Consider the following 25,957-nt stretch of genomic DNA (forward strand, 5'->3'; position numbering starts at 1 on the left):
GTGGCAGCAATGGGAGAGAAAGGACGGTGCAGGGAAGACGGTAGGGCCGGGGACACCCGCACCCTCAGCCAGTGTGCACCTGGCCGGAGGGCAAAAGCCCATGCCCCGTGCCTCGTCAAATCCACAGAGATGAGCGTGGAAAGGTGGTTACTGGGGCGGGGGGGGGGGGAGAATGGGGAGTCAGTGATCAGTGGGTTTCAGTTTGAGATGGAAAAGTCCTGGAGAAGGATCCCTGGGTGGCTCAGCCGTTGAGCGCTCGCCTTGGGCCCAGGGCGTGATCCTGGAGACCCAGATCGAGCATTGAGCTCCCTGCGGGGAGCCGGCCTCTCCCTCTGCCTGTGTCTCGGCCTCTCTCCCTCTGTGTCTCTCATGAATAAATAAATCTTTAAACAAACAAATAAATCCAATAAGGGAGGCCCGGGTGCTGGCTGGCAGCTCCCCGACTGCAGGGCTAGATCAGCCCAGGGCCGAGGCCAGAGCCGCCCTGCCGAGCGTCCCCGGGGCGGCCCTCTCGGCCTCCCCCAGCCGCCAGGGCAGGACAGGTCACAGCGCCCCAGGACCCCAGAGAACAGCATCAGGGCACAGTCACCTTACATCCCCCCTGCGAGGAAAACAAGGCTCTGGGGCGCCTGCAGGTGAGCGACACTGGGACTCCGGGTGTGCACCCCTCACCCCAGGTGGAGGCCGCAGCCCTGGTGCCCCCCCCCATGCTCTACTTGGCAAGAATGGGGTGACTTCGGCTAAACTTTCACCTTCCTGAGCCTCTGCTTCCTCCCAGTTAAGCAGGAGGGAAACTACTCCCTCCCACACCTCCCAGGGCCCTACATCACTGGACACTTCTAAGGCTAGACCAAGGAATTAAGGGGACCAGTTTTGTTACCCTAAGCTTTCGTTGCCTTGAGGCTCTAGCATACCCGGTTTGGGGTTCCAGGAATGAAAATAATTTTGCCTTGAGAAATAGCTGGACTCCAGTTCACTTGCCATGCCAAGGGAAGGGTTGGGTGGGCCAGCTCAGCCTCTCTCCATCCCTCTTCCCACCTTGGCCTTGGCTGTGGGCCCAGCTCTGGTTCTCACCCCACTCCACCCCCCACTGCCCAGGCTCCAGCCTCAGGGCTCTGTCCCTGTCCTTGCCCTGCCCTGCTCCTTGCCACCACCACCCCCTCCCCGACCGACTTCTGGCCTCTTATCCTCCTGACTTTGTCCAGCTGCTGTCCCAGTCTCCTTACTGTTGCCTGTGGGGTCAAGTCCAGGTGCCCAGATCGGTGTAAGCAGGGCGGGCATCCCCATCCCATGGCATCTTCTTGCACCAGGAGGTCAGCTGCTATGTGGTTCTTTTTTTCTTCTTTAAGATTTTTATTTATTAAAAAATATATTTATTTATTTATTCATGAGAGACACACACAGAGAGAGGCAGAGACACAGACAGAGGGAGAAGCAGGCTCCCTGCGGGGAGCCCAATGCGGGACTCATCCCAGGACTCCGGGATCAGGCCCTGGGCTGAAGGCAGACACCCAACCCCTGAGCCACCCAGGCACCCCTGCTGTGGGGTTCTGATCCAGGGCCACCCAAGGCGGCAGGGTCTCCACCTGAGAATGAGAATCTTTCCACTTAAGTTTTCCCCTAGGATGGAGCAGATGTACCATCGGAGCAATGAAAAGAGGCAACGATGGGTTGCGGTGGTTACTTCGGGTGTGGGTCCTTGGGGCATCCGTCCATCCAGTCGTGGAAAGCCGGAACGTGCCAGGCACCGGGACTCTGGAATGAGTAAGGCCTGGCTGTGCGGGGCAGCCCGGGGGGGGGGGGGGGGGGGCGGCTCAGCGGTTTAGCGTCGCCTTCGGCCTGGGGTGTGATCCTGGAGACCCGGGATCGAGGCCCGCGTGGGGCTCCCTGTGTGTGTGTGTCTCGTGAATAAATAAATAAAATCTTAAAAAAAAAAAAACCTGGCTGTCCTTCAAGGTGATTGCAACCTAGGCACAGGTAAAAGTGCAGTGTGGGGATCCCTGGGTGGCGCAGCGGTTTGGCGCCTGCCTTTGGCCCAGGGCGCGATCCTGGAGACCCGGGATCGAATCCCACGTCGGGCTCCCGGTGCATGGAGCCTGCTTCTCCCTCTGCCTGTGTCTCTGCCTGTGTCTCTGCCTCTCTCTCTCTCTCTGTGTGTGTGTGTGTGTGACTATCATAAATAAATAAAAGTTTTTTTAAAAAAAAGTGCAGTGTGGGAGCGGGTGGGCCGGAGGGGAGCCGGGAGCGGAGCCGGGAGGGCGGCCGCGGGCCCCGCCCCTCCCGCAGGCCCCGCCCCCGGGTCCACACCCCACGGGGCCGCGCGCCTCGGTCCCTCGCGCGGCAGCACCCCGGGTCCTCGCCGCCCCGCGCCGTCTCCCGGCCATTAGCCTCCCTCCGAACAGCCCCGAGGCAGCGGCCCTCACCCGGCAGCCGTCAGGCTCCGGAGCCCCGGCAGGGGGGGAGGCAGGCTCCGCGCAGGCCCCCGCCCCCCGCAGGAGCCCGGGCCCGCGCTGGGCCTGCAGACGCGGCAGGGGCAGGACCCGAGAGGGAGGGCTGAGGCCCCATGGGAGGGGGCCGGGCCTGCCCGGGAGGACGGGAGGGGGGCGGCTCCTGGAAGGCCGGCGGCGACGGGGCTCTGCCCCGAGGGGTTCCGCGCTCCGGGGCCGGCGCCGCCCCCCACCCCGCCTCGGAGGCGAGCCCGCCGGCGCCCCCGTGCGGCCTTCCGGGGGCCGAGGTCCCGGGCCCTGGGGGGCCCGCGGGGGATGACGGGGCTCCGGGCGCACACGAGTCCCCCCGGCGCCCCAGGCTTCGCGGCCGGAGCCCCGGGCCGGGCCCGACGGAAGCCCCTCCGCGCCGCCCCCGCGCCCCTCGGAAGGACCCGAAGAACGGGACCTCTCGGCGGCCGGGGCGAGCGGAGGCGGCCCGAGGGGCCCCGGGGCCGCGGCGCGGGGGTGCGCGGGGCGGGGCCCTCCTCCCCCGGTCCCCAGCTGTCCGCGTGACCCGGGCGTCGCTGGCCTTGACCCCGGGCGGCCCGCTCCGCTCCCAGGGCCTCGGGTTCCCCCTCCGAGGCGGCGCCCGCGCTGGCCCCGACGCCGGCCGCGTCCCTCCGGGCGGCTCGCCGGCCTCCCGCCTCGACGCCCCCCTCCGGCCGCGACCCACATTTGCCGCGAGCCAGTCGGGACCGCGAAGGCGGCGGGCCTCGCGGTTGCCCGGGCGACGCGGGAGCGGGCACCCCCGGCGGACCGCGGTTGCCGGGGCGACCAGGGCAGTGGGCGGGACCCCAGGGCCCCAGCCCCCGTCCGCGCCGCGGGCTGGGAAGGGACCTAGAGGTGCGGGTCTCCCCCGGCTCCTCCCCGCGAAGCCCGCGGGGCACCGCCTCGGGAACCGGGTCTGGGGCAGCTGAAGTCCGACGCCCCCGAAGAGACCTCCCAGGGCTTAGATCCTGCAACCCAGGGGACCGAACGGTGACCAAGCCTGAGGGACGAAGGAAAGGGCCAGGGTGTCGGGGGGCCGCAGACGGGAGCAAGGCTTAACGGGTTCTGATCAGAACTTCTCGGACTAGAAGTCTCAAGTGCAAACACGCTGGGTATGCACCCCGGGGCAGGTTTACTCCCGCCTCCGAGGAGCTCAAATTCCAGATGCGATCCCCAGATGGCAGCCTTGTCCACGCGTTGGATTAAGCCGGGCCCTGGAGCTGGTAGGGAAGCCCGGAGGCGGAAATCCTTTCTGTCCCAGGAGCTGGTCCCGACTCCCGCTCTCTGGCGTCGGGCAGACACCCACAACTCCTCACGGCCATAAATACCCAGTTTTCTCTCCGCAACCCGGCTCTGACCAGATCCAGTTAACAGGGTTCATTAATTCTTAATTCAAAGGAGCTAAGGAACACTTTGGTGGAAAATGTCCTGCTCTCTTGGGTCCCACTCACGCTGTAAGGCTGATAGATTGGGGGAATAGCAATGACTAATGACCTCATTTAGAATTGAGTGTGGGGGGGGGAAGGAATTGTGTGTCAGGCAGTTAATCCTCATAACCTTATGAAATAGGTACAGTATTGTTGTCCCCATCTTACGGATAAGGAGTCTGAGGCAGACAGAGCCAAGTTCAGAGCCAGAAAAGTGGGAGGGCTGGACCTGGAACCCAGGCAGCCCTGCTCTAGTCTAGAAGCTCTGTGAGAGCAACCTCCCTGCTACACAGAAGGGCACAGGCGTAGCTAGGAAGAGCAAGTACTCTAGGCGTGGAGTCAGCAATGGACTCCAGGAAGACTCGTGTCTAAAGTCTTGTCTATACTGAAACCTGAAGAATAAATTTGGCCAAGGGAGTGGGGAGTGGGGGCAGTAGAGGTAGGAGGGGGTTGTTCTAGGAAAAGGCAACAGCTTATACAAAGATTCAGAGACGATCAAGAGAAAGCAGGTGAAGTCTACCTGCAGGGTTCTGGCCTGGATGACTGTCATTCAGTAAGGTGACAATGTGCCTCAGCAAGATGAGAACACATTTTGGGGAGAGAGAAGGAGTTCTCTATCATATTGAACTCACAGTGTTTGAGGTGGCAGGGGACATCCAGATGGCAATATCAAGGAGGCACCTGGCTTGAAGTTTTGGCCGGTACCCTTTATCTGGTGTCCCGTCCAGTCTCAACGTTTCCTGAGGAAAACCATCCTGGCATCTGTCATAGGCCTACTGTTGGAAATGCGCTGGGTGGGCAGCCCGGGGGCTCGGTTGGTTAAGCGTCCGCCTTCGCTCGGGGCATGATCCAGGAGTCCTACTTGGGGGTGGGGGGTCTCCCTCTCCCTTTCAAAAATAAAAGTCTTTTTTAACAAACACACACACACACCAAGCTTGGTGAGGAGGTGAAGGCTGGGCCACCTCCTCCAAGGAAGTCGAAGGAGGTGACGCCACCTCTGCTCTCAAGGAGTCTGCACTTTTGCTGAGGAAATGCCACCAGAGGAGTCGTTTGGAGAACAGGCTATGCCGGGAAACGGTGGTAAAGGCAATCACTACTCTAGGAGATGAGGAAGGAGAGAAAAGCAACGGGAAGAGCAGAGGATCCCGGGGTGGCTCAGTGGCTTAGCGCCTGCTTTAAGCCCAGGGTGTGGTCCTGGAGACCCGGGATTGAGTCCCCCATGGGGCTCCCTATATAGGGCCTGCTTCCCCCTCTGCCTGGGTCGGTCTCTCTCTCTATATATAAAATCTTAAGAAAATCAGGAAGAGCTAACCCAGGAAGGCCACTATGGATCGGCTACTGTGCAATCCTCACAACTAGTTGAGGGGAGACGGTGTGATACTCTTTTTATAGATGAGATCGGATGCAACGTTGAGGTGCCCGCGTGCACCCATAGCAAGGGAGGGGACTGGCTCAATGCATCGCACTGGGCCGCGGGCTTCGTTCCCGTTCTCCAGAGAAATGTCGGTTTCTTCAGAGCTCCCGCCTCGCCCTGCTGGTCTCCCTGCTGCAGCCCTGGCCGCCCGCCCCAGCTCCCCCAACTCCCCCAGCTCCCCCAGCTCCCCAGCCAACTCTGTCGCTCTGCTGTTCCCTCGGGCCTGCCTGCAGACACGGTCCTGGGCTCTAGTCCAGAGAGGAACCGGCGTCTCTTCCTTCTGCCGGAGAAGCCCAACAGCCTCGGTGAACGTGCGCGCCCCGGGAGCAAGCCAGACCTGATCCCCCCGCAGCATGTTCAACCTATTGGTTGTGGACTGACCTCCAGGCCCCGGGTTCCAGCAATAAACCCGAAGAAACCGAGGCCCGGGAAGAGGACTCCGGAGCCAGAAGCCAAGCACCTGGGGAGCATCGGCCGCGGGGCCCGGGGCCCGCCCCACCTCCGGGCTCCTCCCCCCCCCCCCCCCCCCCCCGGCAGCTGGGGTCTGCGGCTCCCGCCTGAGGGCAGACCTCGGCCCTGTCCCTGCGGGGGCCACACGGCCGCCCCGCGCCCCTGTCCCCTCGGCCTCCCCACGGCCTCCCCAGCTCCGAGGCTTCCTTTTGTCTCCGGGCTCCGCAGCGCTGCCCGCACCCGCGCGGGTGCCTCGGGCCTTCGTGCCCCGTGTCCCTCCTGCCCCCAGGCCCCTCCTTCCACCCCGGCCCCGGCGCTCCCCCGAGCCCGGCCCCTGCTGCCCTCCGGGGCGCCGGTGGACGTTTCCCTTGGGCCCCCTGCCCGGTGCTCGCTCCCTGCCCTCGAGTCTCTGCCCCCCGTCTCCGCCTTCCCCTCCCTCCCGGCTGCGGCCTCAGGGCGAGGCCCCCTCCCGGCGCCAAGGTCTCCCTGTAGGTTTCGGCCCCGGGACTCCGGGCTTTGTCCCCCGCGCCCGCAGCCCGAGCTCTCGGGCTCGGCTGCGCGCCGGGGTCCCCGTCTCGCGAGTGGCCGGCGGCGGCTCCGCGCGGTCCGTCTCTGCGCCCCGGGCCGCCCCCGCCCCGCCCCGCCCCGCGTCCCGCCGCTCACACCCGCGTCCTCGCTGCGGGGCCCCGTGCCTCCCCGTCTCCTCCCACCGGCGCCCCCGCATCCCCCTTTGTCTCTGCCTCCTCGCCCCCCTCTTCACCTACCTGGGCGCCTGCTCTGTGTCCTGCCCTCTGCGCCCGGCGCCCCCGGCGCCCCCCGGCGCCCCCTCCTGCCCTCACCCCGTCCCTCTCGGGGCCCGCGCTCCCGCGCTCCCGCGCTCCCGCCCTCCTCCCTCGCTTCCTCCGCTCTCTCCGGCTCCCTCTCTCGCCTCGGATGACAGCGCTGCCTCTTTTGTTGGCTCCGCAGCCAATCGCGGCCGCTGACGACACGGGGGCCGGGGCTATAAAGGGCCTGGCCCGGGCTCGGGCCCCCCCAGCCGCCCGCCCCGGCCGCCCGCCCCGCCCGCGCGCCCGCCGCCCCCGGCCCCCCCGGCCCCCCCTCGGCCGGGCCGCCCCAGTCCCGCGCCGCCCGGACCCCCGCTCCTCCCTCCCCGCTCCCCGCCCCCTCCCCACGGGACTCCGGCGTCCCCGCCCCCCAGTCCTCCCTCCCCTCCCCTCCAGCATGGTGCTCGCGGCCCCGCTGCTGCTGGGCTTCCTGCTCCTCGCCCTGGAGCTGCGGCCCCGGGGGGAGGCGGCCGAGGGCCCCGCGGCGGCGGCGGCGGCGGCGGCGGCGGCGGCGGCGGGGGCCGGGGGGGAGCGCTCGAGCCGGCCGGCCCCGTCCGCGGCGCCGGAGCCCGACGGCTGCCCCGTGTGCGTGTGGCGGCAGCACAGCCGCGAGCTGCGCCTGGAGAGCATCAAGTCGCAGATCCTGAGCAAACTGCGGCTCAAGGAGGCGCCCAACATCAGCCGCGAGGTGGTGAAGCAGCTGCTGCCCAAGGCGCCGCCGCTGCAGCAGATCCTGGACCTGCACGACTTCCAGGGCGACGCGCTGCAGCCCGAGGACTTCCTGGAGGAGGACGAGTACCACGCCACCACCGAGACTGTCATCAGCATGGCCCAGGAGAGTAAGTGGGCGGCGGGCGCGAGCGGTGGGCTGCGGGCGCGGGCGCGGGCGCCGGGAAGGAGCGGCTCGGCTCCGACGCGGGCGCTCCGGCCGCTCCGGCTGCCCCGGCCCGGAGGCCCTTCCTGCGCAAACTTGACGGGCTGCGGGCGGGGGCTGCTCCACCGAAGTTTTTCGAGCGGCGGAGACGGGCTGCGGAGTCCCGTGCACACTCGGTTCCCGGAGGCGGGAGGGCGGGCCCCGGGGGCCGCGAGACGCCGCCTGCAGCCCGGGTGCGCAAGGAAGCCGCGGGGCTCCGGGGAGCCTGGGGGAGCTGCAGCCCTGCAGGGCCGCGGTGCCGACGCGGGCGAACAGAGTCGGGCCGCCCCGGGACCCCCACGGCCTTGGCGCCGACGCTCCCCCCGCTCTAGCGCCGGCTCCGCAGCGCGCCCCCGGGCCGCAGAGAACTGAGCGCCCCTCTCCCGCCGGCAGGAACGAGGTCCCCGACCCCGTGCCTCTCCCGGCGGCCCAGCGGGCACCCATTTCACCCAGAGCCCTTCTGACACCCGGTCCCCCAAAGGGCTGGGAAGCCGTGCCCTCTCGCTCCTGACCGAGCTCAAAGAACTCCGTCCCATCGCGCTGGGGCTGAGGGCACCCGCCTGGCTATTCAGAGCTTATCCTTCCTTTCCTGTCCCCCCGCCCCTACTCAGAACCGGACTTGAGGAGACACAGGGAGACCTAGGGAGAAAAAGAAAGAAATAGATAAGGAGGGACGGGGAACCCAGGCATTCAAGCCCCCGGCCAAACGGAAGATGAACATGTTAATAGACTTGAGCCGCTTTGAAATTTTATGGCCTGGAAAATCCAGGCCACCCCACCCCACCCCACCCCCAGCTCTCCCTAGGGTCAGATGACTCCCTTTCCCCTCCCCCACTGAGGTCCCTTCACCCCTTCTCCACTCCAACTCCAGGAAACCAGGCCCTCTCTTATTCCCTGGTGGTTTGGCAAAGTCGCCCCCCCCCGTTCCGTTTTATGGCTCTGAACAGAAGGGGGGGCTGGTTTATTGGCAGATAGGTCATAAAAAGCTGGGGGCGAGGTGGACTCCTAGTGGCTGACCCCCGTGGGAGAGGCACGGGAACCCAGGTGTGCGTCTGGGAGGCCGAGTGCCTCATAGGGCCACCAGCTTTTCTGCAGACCCTAACTCCACAATACTTGGCCAGGCTTAGGAAGAAAACAGAACCCGAAGGGCTGGGACACTTGCTGAGGGTGCTGGCGGCGCTGACAGTGATGGTGAAAGCCTGGGATCCGTCTGGGTCCCTCCGTCTCCCGTGTGTTCCTTAGGTTTCCACCTTAGAGGGGCTACGGTCAGTCTAAAATTGACTGAGGCCTGGGTGGGGGTGGGGATCCTACAAAACAGTTGTAGAGGAATCCTGAAGAAGAGTTTGCTGGAAGAAGAGGAAGGGCCGGAGGAAAAACTAGTCTGGTGGGTGTGGGACCGAGTGTGAGGAGTTCAGGCCGGGTGCTGTCGGTGTGGACTTGCCCTCCGCATCCCTCAGCCGCGGCCGGGCAGGCTCAGCCTCCCAGGGAGGGCGCAGGAAGTGCGTGCAGGCTGCGTGCTGGGACCCGGCGGTGCGGGTTAGGCTGGGGGGGCGGGAAGGGCTCCAGGGGGTGGGGTTCCGCGCGAACCTCCGCCCTCAGTCCTCTCGGGGACTTGGAGAACTGGGGAACTGGCTCTCCAGCCAGGTACTGTACGTCCCCTTTAAGAGCCAAGCCGAGCTCTTTTGAGAGGGAGGGGGAGCGGAGGGGAAGGGAGGGAGAGAGGGGAAAAGGAAAAAGAGACTTTTATAGTCTAATCCCCAGGGACCCGCTTTAATAAGAGACTTGTGCTCTGCTAATCGGGGGAGGTGTTTGTCAGCAGAGATGGCCTCCGCTCCCCTCCCCCTCCTCCCCTCCCCCCGCACGCAGCCCTGGACCCCAGCCCCCACCTCCCCCAGGCTGCAGAGCCTGCCCTAGTTCCCTCCACCCTCTCGGGCTCTCCCACCCCAGCCTTCATCCTGGGAACCCAGCCCCCTTGCCCTTCTGGGAGCCAAGCCCAGCCCCTCAGTTTCTCTCTCCTCTCCGACACCAAGAGGCCCCTGCCCTCTTAGCCCAACCTCCTGCCCCTAGGCCTTCCAGCCTGGGTGAGGAGAGAGTGGAAGGGGGTGGGGGGGGTGGAGGAGGAGGTGGTGGTGAGCTGGGAGGGGGTTGGGCTTTTGCTGAAAATAGTGCAATGACCTCTCTCCAGACCAGCACCGCCTACTAAACCTGACCTGCTGCCTGCCACCAAGCCGATCAATCCAACACAGATGTGGCTCCTACCCCTCCCCTTGGGAGCTGGGCCTATGTGCGTGTTGGGGGGACTCTCTCAAGCCTCTTGTTTCCCTCTGTGGCACTACCTGCTCCTTCTTTGTTCCTCTCTCTCTATCTATCCTCTCTCTTTACCCCACCAGGCTTAGCTACCTTCCTCCTTTCACTTTGTAGCCTCCATCCACTCCTTTTGCATTGCCCCCCCCACCCAGTGTTCGACTCTCAAGCTTATTTCTTCTCCCCTACCAAGCTCTTCTCCTGTCCCTTCCTTCTCTCCTCCAGTTCTCTTGACCATCTCTTCCTCCCTAACACTTTCTTCTCCGTTCTTTTTTTTTTCTTCTCCGTTCTTATCTCCCTCATTACCTCCAGCCTCTCTCCTGTCTCTTCCCATTTCCCTCGTGTCTTTCTCCGTCAGTCTTGGCCCAGTCCCCTTGAGTATCAACTGTCCCCACCCTCGCTGGGAGAGAAGCCTATGGTGATTCCCTGGGTGTAGAGATGGGGGACTCTGAAGAAATCAAAGACGTAAAGGGATAAGGCTCTAGTGCCCAGACCCCTATCTCTAAACCTTGGGTCAGCGTAGGTAGGGGAGTAAGCTTAGAGCTTACAAAACTAACAATAAACCAGCATTTTTTGAGAAGCTACTACTATTTTCATTCTTTATTTAATGTTCAACATTCCTATGAAACAAGAATTATATCTGTATCAAAAAAAAAAGAATTATATCTGTATCACTGAGAAGTTTGGTGGGTAAGGTCGAATACGGTCAATGAGGATTCAAGCAGTGATTGAACCCACTTTGTAGTCAAAGAACAGTGTTTTGATGCCAGGAAGAACTTCTAGGCACTTGCCTGTATATGTTAAGATTTGGAGTTTGGGAAGTTCAGTTAGCATGCATTTACTAAACACTGCTTGGTACTGTGGGAGGTACTACAGCTACAGTGGTGAGCAAAACAGTATTGACAAGTGTCCACCCTCGCAGAGATTAGTAGCTAATAGTGAAGACAGGTGGGAAAGTAAGACAACCCTATGAAATTAGGCACAGTAGCCCCACCTCACCAGCAGCTTCTCTGCCCCAGGTACTCTCCTAATCTCTGAATCTCTACTCCCTGAATCCTCCCTCGTTGTACCAACATTGCAGCTCCAGCAGGAGGATAATTGGGAGGACTACCAGTGCCCTGGGACCTCAGAGAAGAACCAAGGGAAAGGAAGCTACCAGAGGAACTGGAATATACGAAGATCACTGAGCACTTTCCTCCTCATCTCACTTGGAGGATCCTCCTTCTCCTGGGGGAGTGCCGATGGGCAACAACAGATGCTAAGTCCTCCATGATTATCCAGAACTCAAGACCTGGTGTGATGCATAAGGGCCTGGACTTCCTGATCATACTTACATAGCTCTGGAAGCTCACTCCTGACTCTTTTTCTCTCAGTCTATTTAGAGTGAGAATGGATGTTCCTGTCTGATGGAAACATGATTTAGGGCATTTCCAACTGACCTAAGAGATTAGAAAGGGGAACCAAAAGGGAGCTGAAATGGAAGCAGAGGCAGATGCTGAGAATCAGACTTTAAACCCAAGAAGGGTCAATTTCTGGTCCAGAACAAGACGTAATGGGCCAAAATGTAAGTCGGGATGTTAAACCTTTGTAAAGACTTACTGGCACTTGAGTGAGAAACCAAAGGAAGCTCAGGGGAGAAAAAAAAACAAAACATTGCATTTGATCTGATGTGTTAAATATTATTTCTGAAGCTTTGGGCAATAGGAGTTAACAACAAGGAGGTAGTTTTTCTCCTTGTTTAACTTCCCTTTTTTTTAAAAAAAAAGATTTTATTTATTAATTCATGAGAGAGGCAGAGACACGGGCAGAGGGAGGAGCAGGCTGTATTCAGGGAGCCTGACGTGGGACTCGATCCTGGGTCTCCAGGATCACACCCCGGGCTAAAGGCGGCGCTAAACCGCTGAGCCACCCGGGATGCCCCCTTGTTTAACTTCCTTAAAAGTTGAGGCAGTAATGGTGTTGATGATGAGGAAGCAGCTGAGGAATCTTTTTCTCAGGTTCAAGGCATTGGGGAGTCAGGTGCACAAGAAGTGCTTCAATCACTCCATTTTTCGGAGGGTATTATTTCTGGCAGGAATGGTGCAAGAAGCCTAGATCTGAATTCCAACCTACCTCATGGAATACATTTAGGCCCAATGGTCTCGAGACCATTTGGTTGTGGTGGTGGCTGTGCCAGGCTCCACCTGGCCACCACACAAAACAGGACAGAAGCAGGGTGAGGCGACCTGAGAATGGCAGGTGTGATGAAGTTTAGCTTTGATGAAGAATATCAAAAGTTCAGAAAAGTTTGGAGCCCTAAATGCTGGGGGAATGGAAGGCTGCAGGTAGGAGGGGGGAATCCCTAAATAACTGCAGATTATCTGGTGGGGGGGGGGTGCTAGGTGTTAGGGCAAATGGACTAAGGAATGGATCAGATCATATCAGAAAGGCCTGACAGACGCATCGTCCTATAGGGAAAGAGGAGGCACTGTTCTGAGTACCGGTGACACAGTAGTCACCAAGACATGAGACAAGGGCAAAGAACTGGAATACTCAGACTGAGTCGTCCAACTTGCCAGTGCCGCCCAGGGCTGCTGACACCTTCCCAAATACCTTTTGCTGATGCTGTGCCCCTTTCTCTCTTATCAGCGGATCCTGCGGTGCAGACAGACGGCAGCCCTCTCTGCTGCCATTTCCACTTCAGCCCCAAGGTGATGTTCACAAAGGTACTGAAGGCCCAGCTGTGGGTGTATCTACGGCCCGTGCCCCGCCCAGCCACGGTCTACCTGCAGATCTTGAGACTAAAACCCCTAACTGGGGAAGGGACTGCAGGGGGAGGGGGCGGAGGCCGGCGTCACATCCGTATCCGCTCACTCAAGATTGAGCTGCACTCCCGCTCAGGCCACTGGCAGAGCATCGACTTCAAGCAAGTGCTACACAGCTGGTTCCGACAGCCACAGAGCAACTGGGGCATCGAGATCAACGCCTTTGATCCCAGTGGCACGGACTTGGCTGTCACCTCCCTGGGGCCGGGAGCTGAGGGGCTGGTGAGCAGGGAGCCTGATGTGGCGGCAGATCTGTATAACCTGGCCCTGAGGAGGTGGGATGTTGGAAAGGTAGACCAGGAATGAGAAGGGGCGGGGACCAGCATTACTTCTTGGGGACCAGGAGCTGGTTCTAGAGGAGCAGGGATTTTGGGGGAGGGATGGGGGGATGGGAGTGGCAGCTATCATTTTTCAGACAGAAGCCAGGCAACAGTTGAAAACTGGATTTGGGGTGCAGGTGTTAATGGGAGATCCAAGGAAATACAAAAATGAGCTGTTGATGAGGCCTGGGGCCAAGGGGCTGATCAGGGTCAGGTGCCAGGAGAGAATCCGAGGTGAGCTGAAGGAGAGAGAGCTAGCTTGCAAGAAAAGTAGGTAGAGGACAGGGCTGGGTATAGGAGCAGGGGAAAAGCCGAGAAGGCAATGGTCTCTGTCCTGATCCCCCTGCTGAGGGGCAGATGAGAAAGGAAAGGGAGGAGGCGCTCTTGAGAGCCCAATCACAGCTCTTTCTCCTCTCCCTCACCCCCAGCATCCTTTCATGGAGCTTCGGGTCCTAGAGAACACAAAACGGTCCCGGCGAAATCTGGGTCTGGACTGCGATGAGCACTCGAGTGAGTCTCGCTGCTGCCGATACCCCCTCACTGTGGACTTTGAGGCTTTTGGCTGGGACTGGATCATTGCGCCTAAACGATACAAGGCCAACTACTGCTCCGGCCAGTGCGAGTACATGTTCATGCAAAAGTATCCGCACACCCACTTGGTGCAACAGGCTAATCCAAGAGGCTCTGCTGGGCCCTGCTGTACTCCCACCAAGATGTCCCCAATCAACATGCTCTACTTCAATGACAAGCAGCAGATTATCTACGGCAAGATCCCTGGCATGGTGGTGGATCGCTGTGGCTGTTCCTAAGGTGGGGGACAGAGGATGCCTCCCCCATAGACCCTACCCCTAGACCCCCAGCCCGACCCCCTGACCCCCAGGCCCTAGACCTCCCTCCACCTCTTCCCATGAACATCACACCTTGTTCCCTGCCCAAGCAGTGTGCAATACAACAGAGGGAGGCAGGTGGGGACTGATGGGTGAGGGGTTTGGGGAACGGGGAAGAGGGGGGCATGGTCAGGGGGGAGTGTTTGAGGTTTGCAGGTGAGAAGGTTTGGCAAGAAGACAGAGAGACATAGAGACAGAGGTAGTGCAGAGGGATAGAGACAGAGGAACAAAAAGAGCAGCAGTGAGAAGGCAAAGGGAGAGAGAGGCAGAAGAGAGACCAGGCAGAGATAAACAGTGAGAAAGAGGCTGAAATGGAATAATAAGAGAAAGCCCCACACCCAGCCTCCTTTCTTCCACTGGCGAGGTGAGGGGCTTGGTATGGTTTGGGGAGATCCCCTGACTACCATTCTCAGTAGGAGGAAATCAAAAATCCATTCTTAGCTTCTTCCCTTTCTCCCTCCACCAGTGGCCAAGGAAGGGAAATGAGGGCAGGGGCAAAAGTAAGGATTTGGGAATTTTATTTATTTATTTATTGTGACTTTTCTTTCTTTCTTTTCTTTTCTTTTTTTTTTTCTTTTCTTTTTTCTTTCTTTCTTTTTTTTTTTTTTTTTTTTTTGGTATTTGGCTTTACTGAAATAGAAGGGCCCCTGCCCACTGTGCCCCATTTCTCCTTTATTCCCCCAAACCCTGTTCTCCCTCAATACCCACCTACTTAAGCACTTGTATAAAGCCTCCAGGGTTGGGAAAGGGAGCAGAGGGCAAGAGGGCTGACACATGAGTTTCCAACCCATAATCACCCAACTTAACCTTCCTGAGCCAAATGGGTTGTACTGAATTCCAGCAGTCACAGAAACAGTATGAGGTTAGGGTTTAGGAGCTGGGGGTAGGGGGAAGGGGAGGGGAGAGCCATCAACATCCAGGATCTATATGAGAGCCACTAAACTAACCCTCAGGTCCACCCTCATAGTCCTGAGTTATTTAGCCAGAGGGTGTGGCCCACATATGCCCAAATTCCCCCCAGCCGAGAGAGAGACCAAAGAGCCTGTGGAATACCCCTACTCCCAGCCTCTATCTTCAGGTCAATAAGAGTATAGAGATCCCAGAGTCACAAGTCTGGGAAGGGTTAGGAGGGGTCAAGAAAGTAGTAAGGAGATTGAAGGTTACAGGGCATTTGAATTCAAATCACTGCTCTGGGTTAGGGAATAGAGCCAGCAGACCAAGATGGAAGGGATTCTGGGGGGGGGGGGGGGCATTTTAGTTCCCCCAACCCCAAAGCTCAGGGTGGAAGGGGGGAGAACAAGGGAGCAGAGTGTCTATAATTATTTTTATCTTTTATTTTTGGAATCTAGCAGTACCTGGCAGCAGGGAGGGAACAAATACAGTGGGGAAGGGAAAAGCATCTGACAAGGCCAGTTAGAGCAGAGGATTGGAAGGATGGAGACTCCCTGGTTTGGAATGCTAGGAAGCAGGCAGGGACTGGTTGCCACTCCAGGTCACTAGCTGGGCCTATTCATTCCTCCCACAATCCTGACCCACCATCCTCTGGACTCACTGTGCCTCAGTTTCTTCCCCTCGATGGAATGAGAAATAGCAGCACCCGCCACAGCCAAGAGATGAATTCTGAGCACTTACCACGGGCACTTTATTGGACATAAAATACCTCTCGCTGTGGGACAGATAACCAGGGCACCAGAGTAGTGGTGAAGAGATGTGAGGCTTAGAGGAGTCACAAGCTTCAGAGTACAAGTTCCCCTCTGCCTCCCAGATGGACAGTGCCTGAAGCCAAGGAGTTGAGAAATCTCCTGATCCACACCCTATCCATACCTCGCCACCAGACCTCTTGGCTCCAGACAAGAGCCTAGAGGATGTCAAGAGAGGAGGTCCAGAACCTTCAGCACAACTGTCACTCTAAGTAGAGCCAGCAGTTATGGGTCTGATGCAAATAGTACTGAACTAAAGCCTGGAGAACTGACCTGGAAGGCTTGTTCTTCCCAAGAGTATGACTCTCCTGTCTGGCCCAGATGGTGGAAGGGGCAAAGGTATGTGACCACCCTTGGGAAGGTGATGTTGGTGAGCTTTAGTATCTTATTCCCATTCCCATAGTGAAAAAATGAGATGCGGTATTTGGTACAGGAATGGGCAGGGGCTGTTAAGCAGTTCAACTCACCTCCCATGTAACAGCTATGCTAACCCCTAGCCTCTCCTCTCTGGCCGTTCTTCTATCCTTCCTTCTACCCCAGTCTTGGAGAACAAGATACACCTGACCCATCAACACCATTCACATTTCCTTGGTTGAAGAAGGAACACAGAAGTGAAGAACAGAAGATGCCTCCTCCAAGATCAAATGCTCATGTCTATTGATCTTGGCACAGGGTGGGGGTTGGGCAATAGACATCAGGTGACTTCCCTCTACAAATGCTAGAGAGCTGGAGCATTAGACTTGGAGGACACTTACAATATGCCCCTTTAACACCACCAAATAAAGACCTTTGTGAGGGGAGGGTCTTTTTCTTCTGAACATATATTATGAAGTCTCATTCTCTTGGTCCTCCTCACTCCCAAAGAGGCATGGGGTAAAGAGGTTTGGGGGCACAGTAAAGCAACCTAGTGGGGACTAGCAACCCCTTTCCCACTTTGTGATGTGTGTGGACCTGGCCAGTGCCCCTCTGATCATAAGTAGTGTAATTATTATTTACTTTGTGTATTTGTTACACCACGTGTGTGATTGCCTTTGTTTGTTAAGGGTGACTGAGAAGTATGGGGGTGACAGGGGTACTGGAATGCCGGGAAAGGACTTCTTCACTGAGATCAAGGCTTCCTGGAGGGAACCATTGCAAAAAGGCCATCAGGCAGTTTTCAAGTTATGTGACAGAGGGCAAAGATGGCCATAGGGTGCTCTGAGTTTTGGGATGGTCACATGACACAATCCAGCACTTGAACCTGAAAAAAAAATAAATAAATAAAAGCAAAGAGTTTAGAATTCAGTGATGAACTCTTCTCCTTAACCAAGCGCCACATTTATACCTTGGAGACCAGGAACAAAAGAGGATCTGAGAGAGGATGAAACCTTGTGCTCAAGGAGTAGGAACATGGGGGTCTTTGGAGCAAGGAAAAAAAAACCACTAGGGGCATTTGGGATGAGGGTGAGGACATACAGTCCTAAGGAGCATGGGCAGAGAATGGGAAGGGGAGGGCACCTAGAACAACTCTTCTCTGGAAAACTTGATCCAAAACAGTCCCAAAGATTACCAAAACTCTCTCACAGCCTCCACATAACAGAATATCTGAAAGTTCTCTTAAGATGACCCAGCTAATGGTCTCATTCTCCCACCAATCCCTGATCCTCAGTTTCCTTAACTAAGTTTCACCAAAATCCACAACCCAAACCAACATAGCCATTCAAGTTGTAAATGGATCAAGATGGTTAAGCACCTCAAATAGTCTTCGATTCCAGCATAAAAATGTCTCCCATGTACCTAGAACAAAAGAATCTTGGCTAACTCACATTTGAAGAAAAAAAAAAAGGAAAGCTGTCACATTGACCTGATCCATAATGGGGGCCAGGGCCACTGCGGGGTCAGCGTGCCACCATACTCTTCCTGCCCTGTCAGTTCTATTAGTTGACAAACTACAAGAGTGAGGTTGAGGGAGGATAAAGCGCTACATACTTTATCTTCCCAAGGAGTTGCTTTATCCACACCTACTCCTAGCTTTTGGCTTGAGCTAAAAATAGGTTTTCTCCTTCACTGCTCATTGTTTCCTATGTTGAAAGGACACCCAGAAGAGATTGCCAGATGACTTTTATCCCCAAACAACCTCCAACCCAATGCATGAGTAGCTAGCTGGCCTATACTGTTCCTTGGCCTGTTTTTTGGAGGTCAGGGCCCCAAGCTAAGAACCAGCAGGCAGTGGCATTTACAGCCTCTGATCTGTGGTGTGGCAGAAGCAGGGAGGCTGATGCCCCAGGGCCACAAGGTCAGCTTTCTCGCTTGTGAGCTGGGGGCAGGGGGCACCTGGGACTCCCACCTCTTCCCACTCTTAGAACCCCTAAATGCATCTATACATGCAGTGCTCCCCCTCCATGTTCAAATGAGTCCATTCAGTTCCTTCCCTACTGTCTAGCTGGAACCTACTCAGGGAAACCTTCCCAGGTATAATTCACCTAGTAAAATTACGAGCTCACTGAATGATTACTATGCAAACTATGGTGAGCAAATTGTGCCGACTACACAATCTATTATCAATTCTCCTTCACAGTAGGGTTGCCTGCTATTGGTACACTCTGGAAAGAGTCATGTAATGACTTCCCCAGTCTCAGAGCCAGTAGAGCTAGCATGGTAGGACAAATTACACCTAAGTAGTTACTACACAATATTCCACTCTAATCCATTCTGTTAACAGTATTCTGAGAAGTTGAAAAACTAAAGGCAGGGAAACCAAAGGACAAGAAAAGAAAAAGTTGGGATCACCCGGAGCACAAAGGGTCTGCAAAGGTGTGAAATTTTTTTTAAAAGATTTTATTTATTTATTCATAGACAGAGAGAGAGAGAGAGAGGCAGAGACCCAGGCAGAGGGAGACGGAGAAGCAGGCTCCATGCAGGGAGCCCGATATGGGACTTGATCCTCGGTCTCCAGGATCACACCCCAGGCTGCAGGTGGCGCCAAACCGCTGCGCCACCAGGGCTGCCCAAAGGTGTGAAATTTGCCATTATTCTTCAATCCCTTTGAAAGGAAAAACAAGAATATGGATATACAGGAAGATGGGGAGGTTAGATTTTAGTAGATTTCAATAATCAGAGGGAATGACATGGTCTGTCAGAGGCCCACATGGAAGAGAACAGAGAAAAAGTTATTCTCCCTTATTTTATGAAGTTCCTTCCTTCCCCTCATGTTTCTCCTGTTAGACATGGCAATAGGACTCAACCCCAAGAAGTTCTGCTCTTATTCACATCTTCCTTCCTATAGCTCTCACCCTTACAGAAGCTTCTAGCACTATATATTCATAAATTCCCAGGAGTTGGGGTAGGGGGAAGGGCAGTTCAGAGTGATGGTAGAGAAAAAAAGAACAATCCCATGGTTCTTAGAAAACCATAAAAAGGTGCAGATTTACAGCTGAGGAAACTAGTTCCCTCCACATCTTTTATAGACTCCCTCATTAAGAGCTCCCAGGTATGCAGAGAATGTCACAGCTTCAGGACAGGGAAAAGACTAGAGTCAGCTAACTGCGTATGAATCCTAGATCAGGTACACTAGCGTGACTGGGGGATAGGAAGGAAGGGTACTTGGATCCCAGATAAAGAACTGCAAGCCTGAATTTTTTTTAATATTTTATTTATTCATGAGAGATACAGAGAGAGAGAGAGGCAGAGACACAGGCAAAGTGTCTGTGTCCCTGCAATGCAGGGAGCCCGACGTGGGAATTAATCCTCGGTCCCCAGGATCCTGCCCTGGACTGAAGGTGGCGCTAAACGCTAAACCTAAACCGCTGAGCCACAGGGGCTGCCCAAGCCTGAATGGTTTTAAAGGGACTATTTTAAGACTGAATTAGTAAAAAAAGACAAAGGCATCCTGAACTTTCATGGTCAAAAAGTATGTGTGGAATGACTATCATGAGACAGGAAGAGGAGGATTTGGTGGTTAGGCTTGGAGGTGAGACTTCTGGCTGACAGAACAGCTGCTGGAATGGGATGAAAAAAGTTATTTTAAAAAATCCATACAAACTGAGAAAATGTACAGTATCAAAGATTTGGGGAAGTAAGTTGAGTGGGGGAAAAGAATGATTAAACTTCAGGAAGAGAATCCTGGGGGGGGGGTGTAAGGCTCAATACCTTTCTGAAAGGTTTTAGAATATAGAGACTGAAAAAAATTTCCAAAGGATCCAGTGCTTTATTCCTTTATACCTATTTCTTACATTTCCCATCGTTGGGTAGAAAACCCTTACTGAATCTATCTCTCTCAAGCTACAAAACAACTAATTTTCTGTGGTTCTGTTTTCAGATAGAAATACAGTAGAGAGAAAAAAGGGCCTGGAGAAAAGAAAAAGAAGGCAAAAAGAAGAGGCCAGAGGGAAGGAAATATTTAACCAGTGTTCCCTTTTGCTTACTTCCCCAGTCAGATTGGGGCAAAATTCACAATAAATTGGCAATCTCTAGATCTGCTCTCCAGGCAGTTTTCTTAAAGCATCTAAAATAAACTTAGGTCCCTGCCCTACTTAGCAACCAAAGAGACTTTGTGGAAAGAGATTCTTGTTAGGAAGGGGATCAAACCATCACTTTTCTATTAATCACAACAATAGGCAGCTTTTAGTAGAAATGGAAATAAGGAATTACACCACAGCAACACAGGATCTGATCAAGGTATCAAAGTCTTCTGGTAAGGTGCCAGGCTCCTAAGTTCTATTCTCAAAACAAAACAAAACAAAACAAAACAAAAAAACCCAACCAACCAACCAACCAAAACCAACCTCACAGAGATGTCCAAAAATAAAGATTAAGAGGAGAAACCCTACACCAACATACCCAAAAAGAAAAGTAGCACATCTCAGATCTTGGTGAAACATCAAATGCAAACAGCAATCTGCTTAGAGAATCAAACATAAGGAGGCGGCTCAGCAAGGAAAACAGATTTTAGTAATATGTAAGAAACACTGCCACTAAAACTGTGTACTTCTCTAATAGAAGACAAACTAGCACAGGACTTGATTAGAAAGTACAAGCCTCCAGGGGCACCTAGCTGGCTCAGTAGGAAGAGCATGCAACTTTTGATCCAATCTTGTGGTTCTGAGTTCGAGCCCCATGCTGGGTGTAGAGATTAAACAAGCGTGCACATGGCACACACACACAACTTAAAAAAAAAAGAAGCCTTCAGTCCACTCTTCATGTTCCCAATGATCTAGGTGACAATGCTTGACACCCCTAACATTCTGTCATGCTTTGAATACCTACACTTTCCTTCTAGCTCTGAGGGGTACTCAGCTAGAGTACCCCTGCATAAACAATAGGGTCCCATACTGGCCTTGGCTGAAACCAGACAGTATCTCACCAATTCACTCCTGAAAACAGGGTCCTTCTGGACTCCATTCCATAATAGACTACCAGTCATCAGCCCTTGTATTTATATCCTTTACACCTCCTAAAACTCAGTGTTCCTCCTACTTTACTCAATGGGTCACGTCAACCTGCTGAAGCAAAAGATTCAGGGTGAAACTTGACCTCTTTATGGAGGATAAAGAGTAAAAGGATGCCTATGAGTATGAAAGAAGGAAATAAATAGGCTTAAAGGGATAGACTCAATCCTTTTCCTTGTTCTTTTCTAAAGGATAAAGGCATTATGGCTAATTCCCTGTAATATTTGTCCCTGAAGCTCCCCTTATCTGGTCTAATCTGGTTCTAAGAACTCAAAGGAGCACCTAATAAAACACATTGTTTTATTTTCTATTCGTTTTTTTATTAACAAGCAAAATAATAATTAAAAAACAACAACACAAGAACAACAACTTTAAAGTTGGAACAGCAATGAGTCAAATTGCTGCTGAAGTTCCTGGATGTACCCGGGATACATGCTCTCTCACTCCGAGGCAGGACCTAGGCACATGACTGTGCATTTAGGTATATATATGACCAAAAAAAGTCAGAGAGATGGAAACCACTGGAGAATAGAAAGCATTAAGAGCTTTTCATTAGGCAATCCCAAAACGCTCTGCCCTTTTCCTCTTCTTTGCCTGTGAGAAAGAAGAAAGAAAAAAATTAGATTGCTAGACAACAGTGGCCTAGGTTCCTGACTGCTTTAATTCAAACTCACATGAACTATCACAAGGTCCAAGGAGGAGGGGAGACCCAGGCTTAAGCTTGGCAGCCAGAGATTCCATTCCTGAACCTCTCTAGTTATCCAGTTAGAGCTGGAGAGTTTTGGTGGGAAAGGAAGGGAGAAGACTATGGGTAGTAAGGGTTGGAGGAAGAGGAGAAAGAGAATAGTGGTAGAAAATGGAAAACTCCTGAAGAGAGGGCCTCTCAGCCTTATAGCAAGTTAGTCTGGAAACAACGGACTCTTAAGAGGCTGAGGAATCTTCTAGTCAGTGAGGAGATGGGAGATCTCAGAGGACAAAGGGTTGACCAGTGCTATTTTTTCATGGAGAAGGTGAAAGGGATGCCATTCTAGGCAGTAAGGCCCAAGCAGGAGCTATTCCTTGGGTCTCCAAATTCACAAAAAGGCATATAAATCTTCAGTGCCAACAGAATAAATGGGAAGGAGGAGAGTCCCCAACATGGATCTCTTTGAGGGAGTTAGCCCTGGAGAGAGACACAAAATGAGAAATGGGGGAGGAGAGAAAGACCTTTTTGTTCTGAGACTGACTCACAACACAGCACTGAGTCCTTCATCCTCACTCTAACCACTGCCTCCACCAAAAAGGGGACTTTTTTTTTTTTTTTTTTTTTTAAAGAGAGAGGGGAGACGGAACAGGCAGAGGGAGAAAAAGAATCTTAAACAGGCTCTAGGCCCAGCGCAGAGCCTGAAGCAGGGCTTAATCTCACAACCCTGAGACCATGACCTGAGCCAAGAATCAAGAGTTGGATGCTTAACTGACGGAGCCACTGAGGTACTTGGGGACTTTTTTTTTATTCCATTCATGCAGGAGGTTTAATTTAGATCTTAAAGAAAGATGAGTGTGTGTATAAGCCCAGCCCACCCTATACCTGGATTACTGACACAATTCTTTGGAATCAAGTAAGTCATCTGGTTCACGTCAACGCCATCAACCTCTGAAGTTAGTATTCCTTTATATGCACTGACTCTCCCAACAAAAGCTACTATTTGTTGCCAACCAACAAAATCCTCATCTGCCTCATCTTGGAGAAGCCAAATGTACTACCTTATTAGTAAACATGGCTGATTCAACAGTTACCTTGGCAAAAGGAATAATTTTACTAGAATTAAAACAAGCCTTTAAGTTTATCTCTAGCCTATGCTGGCAAGTCAGTAAGTAAGTTGATATTTATAACAGGTAATGCTTTATTCTGAGTTAGTAGCACAGAGAATACAAAATCTTTCAAGTTTCTTCCTACTGGAAATACAAACTGATCAAACTAGGCAGCATCTGGTGGCTCAGTGGTTGAGCATCTGCCTTTGGCTCAGGTCGTGATCCTGGGGTCCTGGAATTGAGTCCCACATTGGGTTCCCAACAGGAACAGCCTGCTTCTCCCTCTGCCTATGTCTCTGCATCTCTGTATATCTCATGAATAAATAAATAAAATCTTTAAAAAATTATATTAAAAACAAACTGATCAAACTGTAAAATTTTCAGAGTTTATTTACAAGACTGACTCTGATATTCATTCGTAGAAAGATTTTGTAAGATTTTGTGTGTGTGAGGTAATAGATTTTCCAAGGTCATCTCCAGGGCTGCCTGACTGGCTCAGTTGGTACAACATGCAACTCTTGAAATCAGGGTTCTGAGTTCAAGCCTCATGTTGGGCATGGAGCCTACTTTATTTTTTTATTTTTATTTTTTTAAGATTTAATTTATTTATTCATGATAGATAGAGAGAGAGAAAGAGAGGCAGAGACACAGGCAGAAGATCACACCCTGGGCCAAAGGCAGGTGCTGAACCCCTAAGCCACCCAGGGATCCCCTGGAGCCTACTTTAAAAAAAAACAAAACAAGGCCCATCTCTAGAGATAGATAAGAAGAAGTAAATTTAGATTAAAGGAAGAAGGGAACATCTGGGTGGCTCGGCGGTTAAGTCTCTGCCTTTGGCCCAGGGGGTGATCCTACAGTCTCGGATGAGTCCCATAAAGGGCTGCCTAGATGGAGCCTGCTTCTCTCTCTGTCTCTCATAAATAAATAAAAATAAAATCTTTTTTTTTTTTAATAAAATCTTAAAAAAAAAAAAAAGGAAGAAAGAACATTGCAAATTCTTCACCACCCAAGAAGTTTCTAGAATTCAAATACACGGATCATTTCAATTCCTTATGTACAACTTAGATGACACTTTGGGTCTCCATTATAGATATATATATTTTTAAAGACTTTATCTCTTTATTCACGAGAGACACAGAGAGAGAGGCAGAGACACAGGCAGAGGGAAAAGCAGGCTCCATGCAAGGAGCCCGATGTGGGACCCGATCCGGGGACTCCAGGATCATGCCCTGGGCCGAAGGCAGACACTCAACCATTGAGCCACCCTGGCATCCCAGATACTTTTTTTTTTAAAGCAATCTCTATACCCAGTATGAGACTGGAACTCTCAACCTCAAGATCAAGAGTCACACGCTCTACCTAATGAGCCAGCTAATACCCAATATAGATACTCTTAAATCACTAAATCAATATTGTCTGTCAAAGCTCCAAGTAGTCTTGCTCAGGGTCTCAGTTAATGTGAGTTACCCCAGAGGAAACTGGGATAAGGATAAACACAAGTTTTTAAAAAACAAGAAAAGAGCTGCTCTTTCATTTAATAAACTATTTATTTATAAATAAAGTGATTAAGAACAAGAAGTCTCATTTGAGTCCATTGACCTACTCCAGATGGGAGTTAGGCCACAACTATACTTGTGTCTGAGTTGGATAAGCCTTTATTAAATGATAAAAAAAAAATGCCTAGCAGATAATCAGAGACACTGCTACTTACTAAACATGACAGCTTTGTGTCAAGTATCATCGCTTTTTACATAGAATAAGTTCATGCTTGAAATACCTCTTCAAGGTAGGTATTATCTCTACTTCCCAGATGTAAAACTGAGGCTCAGAAAAGTGCCATAACTTGTAAGTAATACTAAGTGGCAGAGCCACTTTTTAAATCCAAGCTTTTGTGATTCCAAATCTTGTGCTCCTTTCTAAGCTAAATGGCTCTAACACCAAATTAAGTATGCTGATGGAATTCAGTGTGGCTACTTTATCCAGAAAACAGATATTAAGCAAAGAACAAAAATATCTTATTATTTGGGCACTTAAGAAGTAGGCTAGGGAAAGAAGAATGTTTCTTCACCCTCACTTCCTTCCAAGGGCTCTATGAAGCACTCTAGATATATATATGTGTGTATATATATGTGCATACACACATATATAAAATATAAATATAAATATAAATATAAATATAAATATAAATATAAATATACATATATTTTTTTTTACCTCTGTATCTTCTGTGGTTCCTGTTCCGGCTGAACTTGTAACAATCCCAAATCGCTCCTTCCTCTTTTTCAGCTTCTCATCATCTTCAGACTGTTCAGGGACAAAGAAAAGAATTGAAACAAGATAGCCTCCACTCAAGAGATAAAAGAGAATTAAATTATAACTTAATGATCACAATATGGCAGCCAACCTTGTGCCAAGAACTAAGGATCACACAAACAAAAAACAGACAGGAAACTGAATAAGCAAGCATACAGTATGTTGTCCCTAAGAACGACTATAGAAATTTAAAATAGGGCCTCAATGTTCCTAAGACACATGAAGTTAAGAAAACATAAATACCCATACAACAAATTTCTGTGAAGAAATTTTGGTAGTTCAGAGAGATGGAATACTGAGGCTTCAGTGAGTAATACCTGAGGACAAAACGCTGGTAGAAGGCATCTAAACTACTTGTTAAACACTGCTTACAAGTTCCATTTACTTGTGAAGGAACGGAAGGGAAAGACGCCGCCAGAGTGGTATTTCTGAAGAATGTACAAAGAAAGCCAAGCATTGTGAATGCCCAGCAAAGGCACAGAAGGCTCTGAATAATTTGAAATGATTTTGGAAAAAGGTGAGTCAAGGCATTAGCTGCAGTTATCTCTCTAAGAGAAAGATGCTCTGGACGGTTCACAAGCATCCAAGAGACTCATTGCCCTTTAACTGAGAGAATATTATAGCTTACCATGAATTAGAGCTGATCATACTCCTATAGCTGTTTTAATGACTGAGCTAATGTTCACATCTAACACTGTTCAATGTAAGAGTCTCATATATATTCCCATCAGAACCTAAACCCTGCCACTTTATTTATCCTACTTTAACAGTTATTTTCTCCTTTTCTACCTTCCCCCAATGCCCAGTCACCAGTAATCAAAAATGAAGCCCTACGATGAGTAAACATATAAAATTAGATGGACTCTCTAGGTGTTCTTCCACCCAGGATTTTCTAGAACTGGGCACACAT

General features: G+C 52.7%; 3 protein-coding genes across 5 annotated transcripts in view; 2 read left to right on the forward strand and 1 right to left on the reverse strand.

Annotated features, from left to right (window-relative positions):
• Nucleotides 1-2,563: 2,563 nt before the first annotated feature.
• Nucleotides 2,564-6,748, forward strand: LOC129511546 (basic proline-rich protein-like). The gene is made up of 3 exons (XM_055328334.1): nt 2,564-3,329; nt 5,549-5,626; nt 5,853-6,748. Exons 1-3 carry the CDS (start codon nt 2,564-2,566, stop codon nt 6,746-6,748), a joined length of 1,740 nt encoding a protein of 579 aa, XP_055184309.1.
• Nucleotides 6,749-6,944: 196 nt separating this feature from the next.
• Nucleotides 6,945-16,801, forward strand: GDF11 (growth differentiation factor 11). Of its 3 annotated transcripts, XR_008664824.1 has the most exons (5): nt 6,945-7,428; nt 12,435-12,832; nt 13,359-13,740; nt 14,457-15,856; nt 16,058-16,801. XR_008664824.1 is itself a non-coding variant. In XM_055328093.1 (4 exons), exons 1-3 carry the CDS (start codon nt 6,987-6,989, stop codon nt 13,737-13,739), a joined length of 1,221 nt encoding a protein of 406 aa, XP_055184068.1. In that variant the 5' UTR covers nt 6,945-6,986; the 3' UTR covers nt 13,740; nt 14,457-16,801. The 3 variants fall into 3 exon arrangements, 2 of the variants coding, with proteins under 2 accessions (XP_055184068.1, XP_055184069.1); XM_055328093.1 differs by having other exon boundaries at nt 14,457-16,801; XM_055328094.1 differs by lacking the exon at nt 14,457-15,856.
• Nucleotides 16,802-21,238: 4,437 nt separating this feature from the next.
• The window catches only part of SARNP (SAP domain containing ribonucleoprotein), a 50,810-nt gene continuing 46,091 nt past the window's right edge, over nt 21,239-25,957 (reverse strand). Inside the window, exons 10-11 of the mRNA XM_055328095.1 lie at nt 24,949-25,038; nt 21,239-21,537 (exon numbers count right to left, since the gene is read on the reverse strand). Of these exons, the coding sequence (XP_055184070.1) occupies nt 21,496-21,537; nt 24,949-25,038 (132 nt within the window). The 3' untranslated portion in view covers nt 21,239-21,495. The remainder of the gene's footprint in view (nt 21,538-24,948; nt 25,039-25,957) is intronic.

The sequence above is a fragment of the Nyctereutes procyonoides genome, unplaced genomic scaffold, assembly GCF_905146905.1.
Source record: "Nyctereutes procyonoides isolate TBG_1078 unplaced genomic scaffold, NYPRO_anot_genome, whole genome shotgun sequence".
In the NCBI taxonomy this organism is placed as follows: domain Eukaryota; kingdom Metazoa; phylum Chordata; class Mammalia; order Carnivora; family Canidae; genus Nyctereutes; species Nyctereutes procyonoides.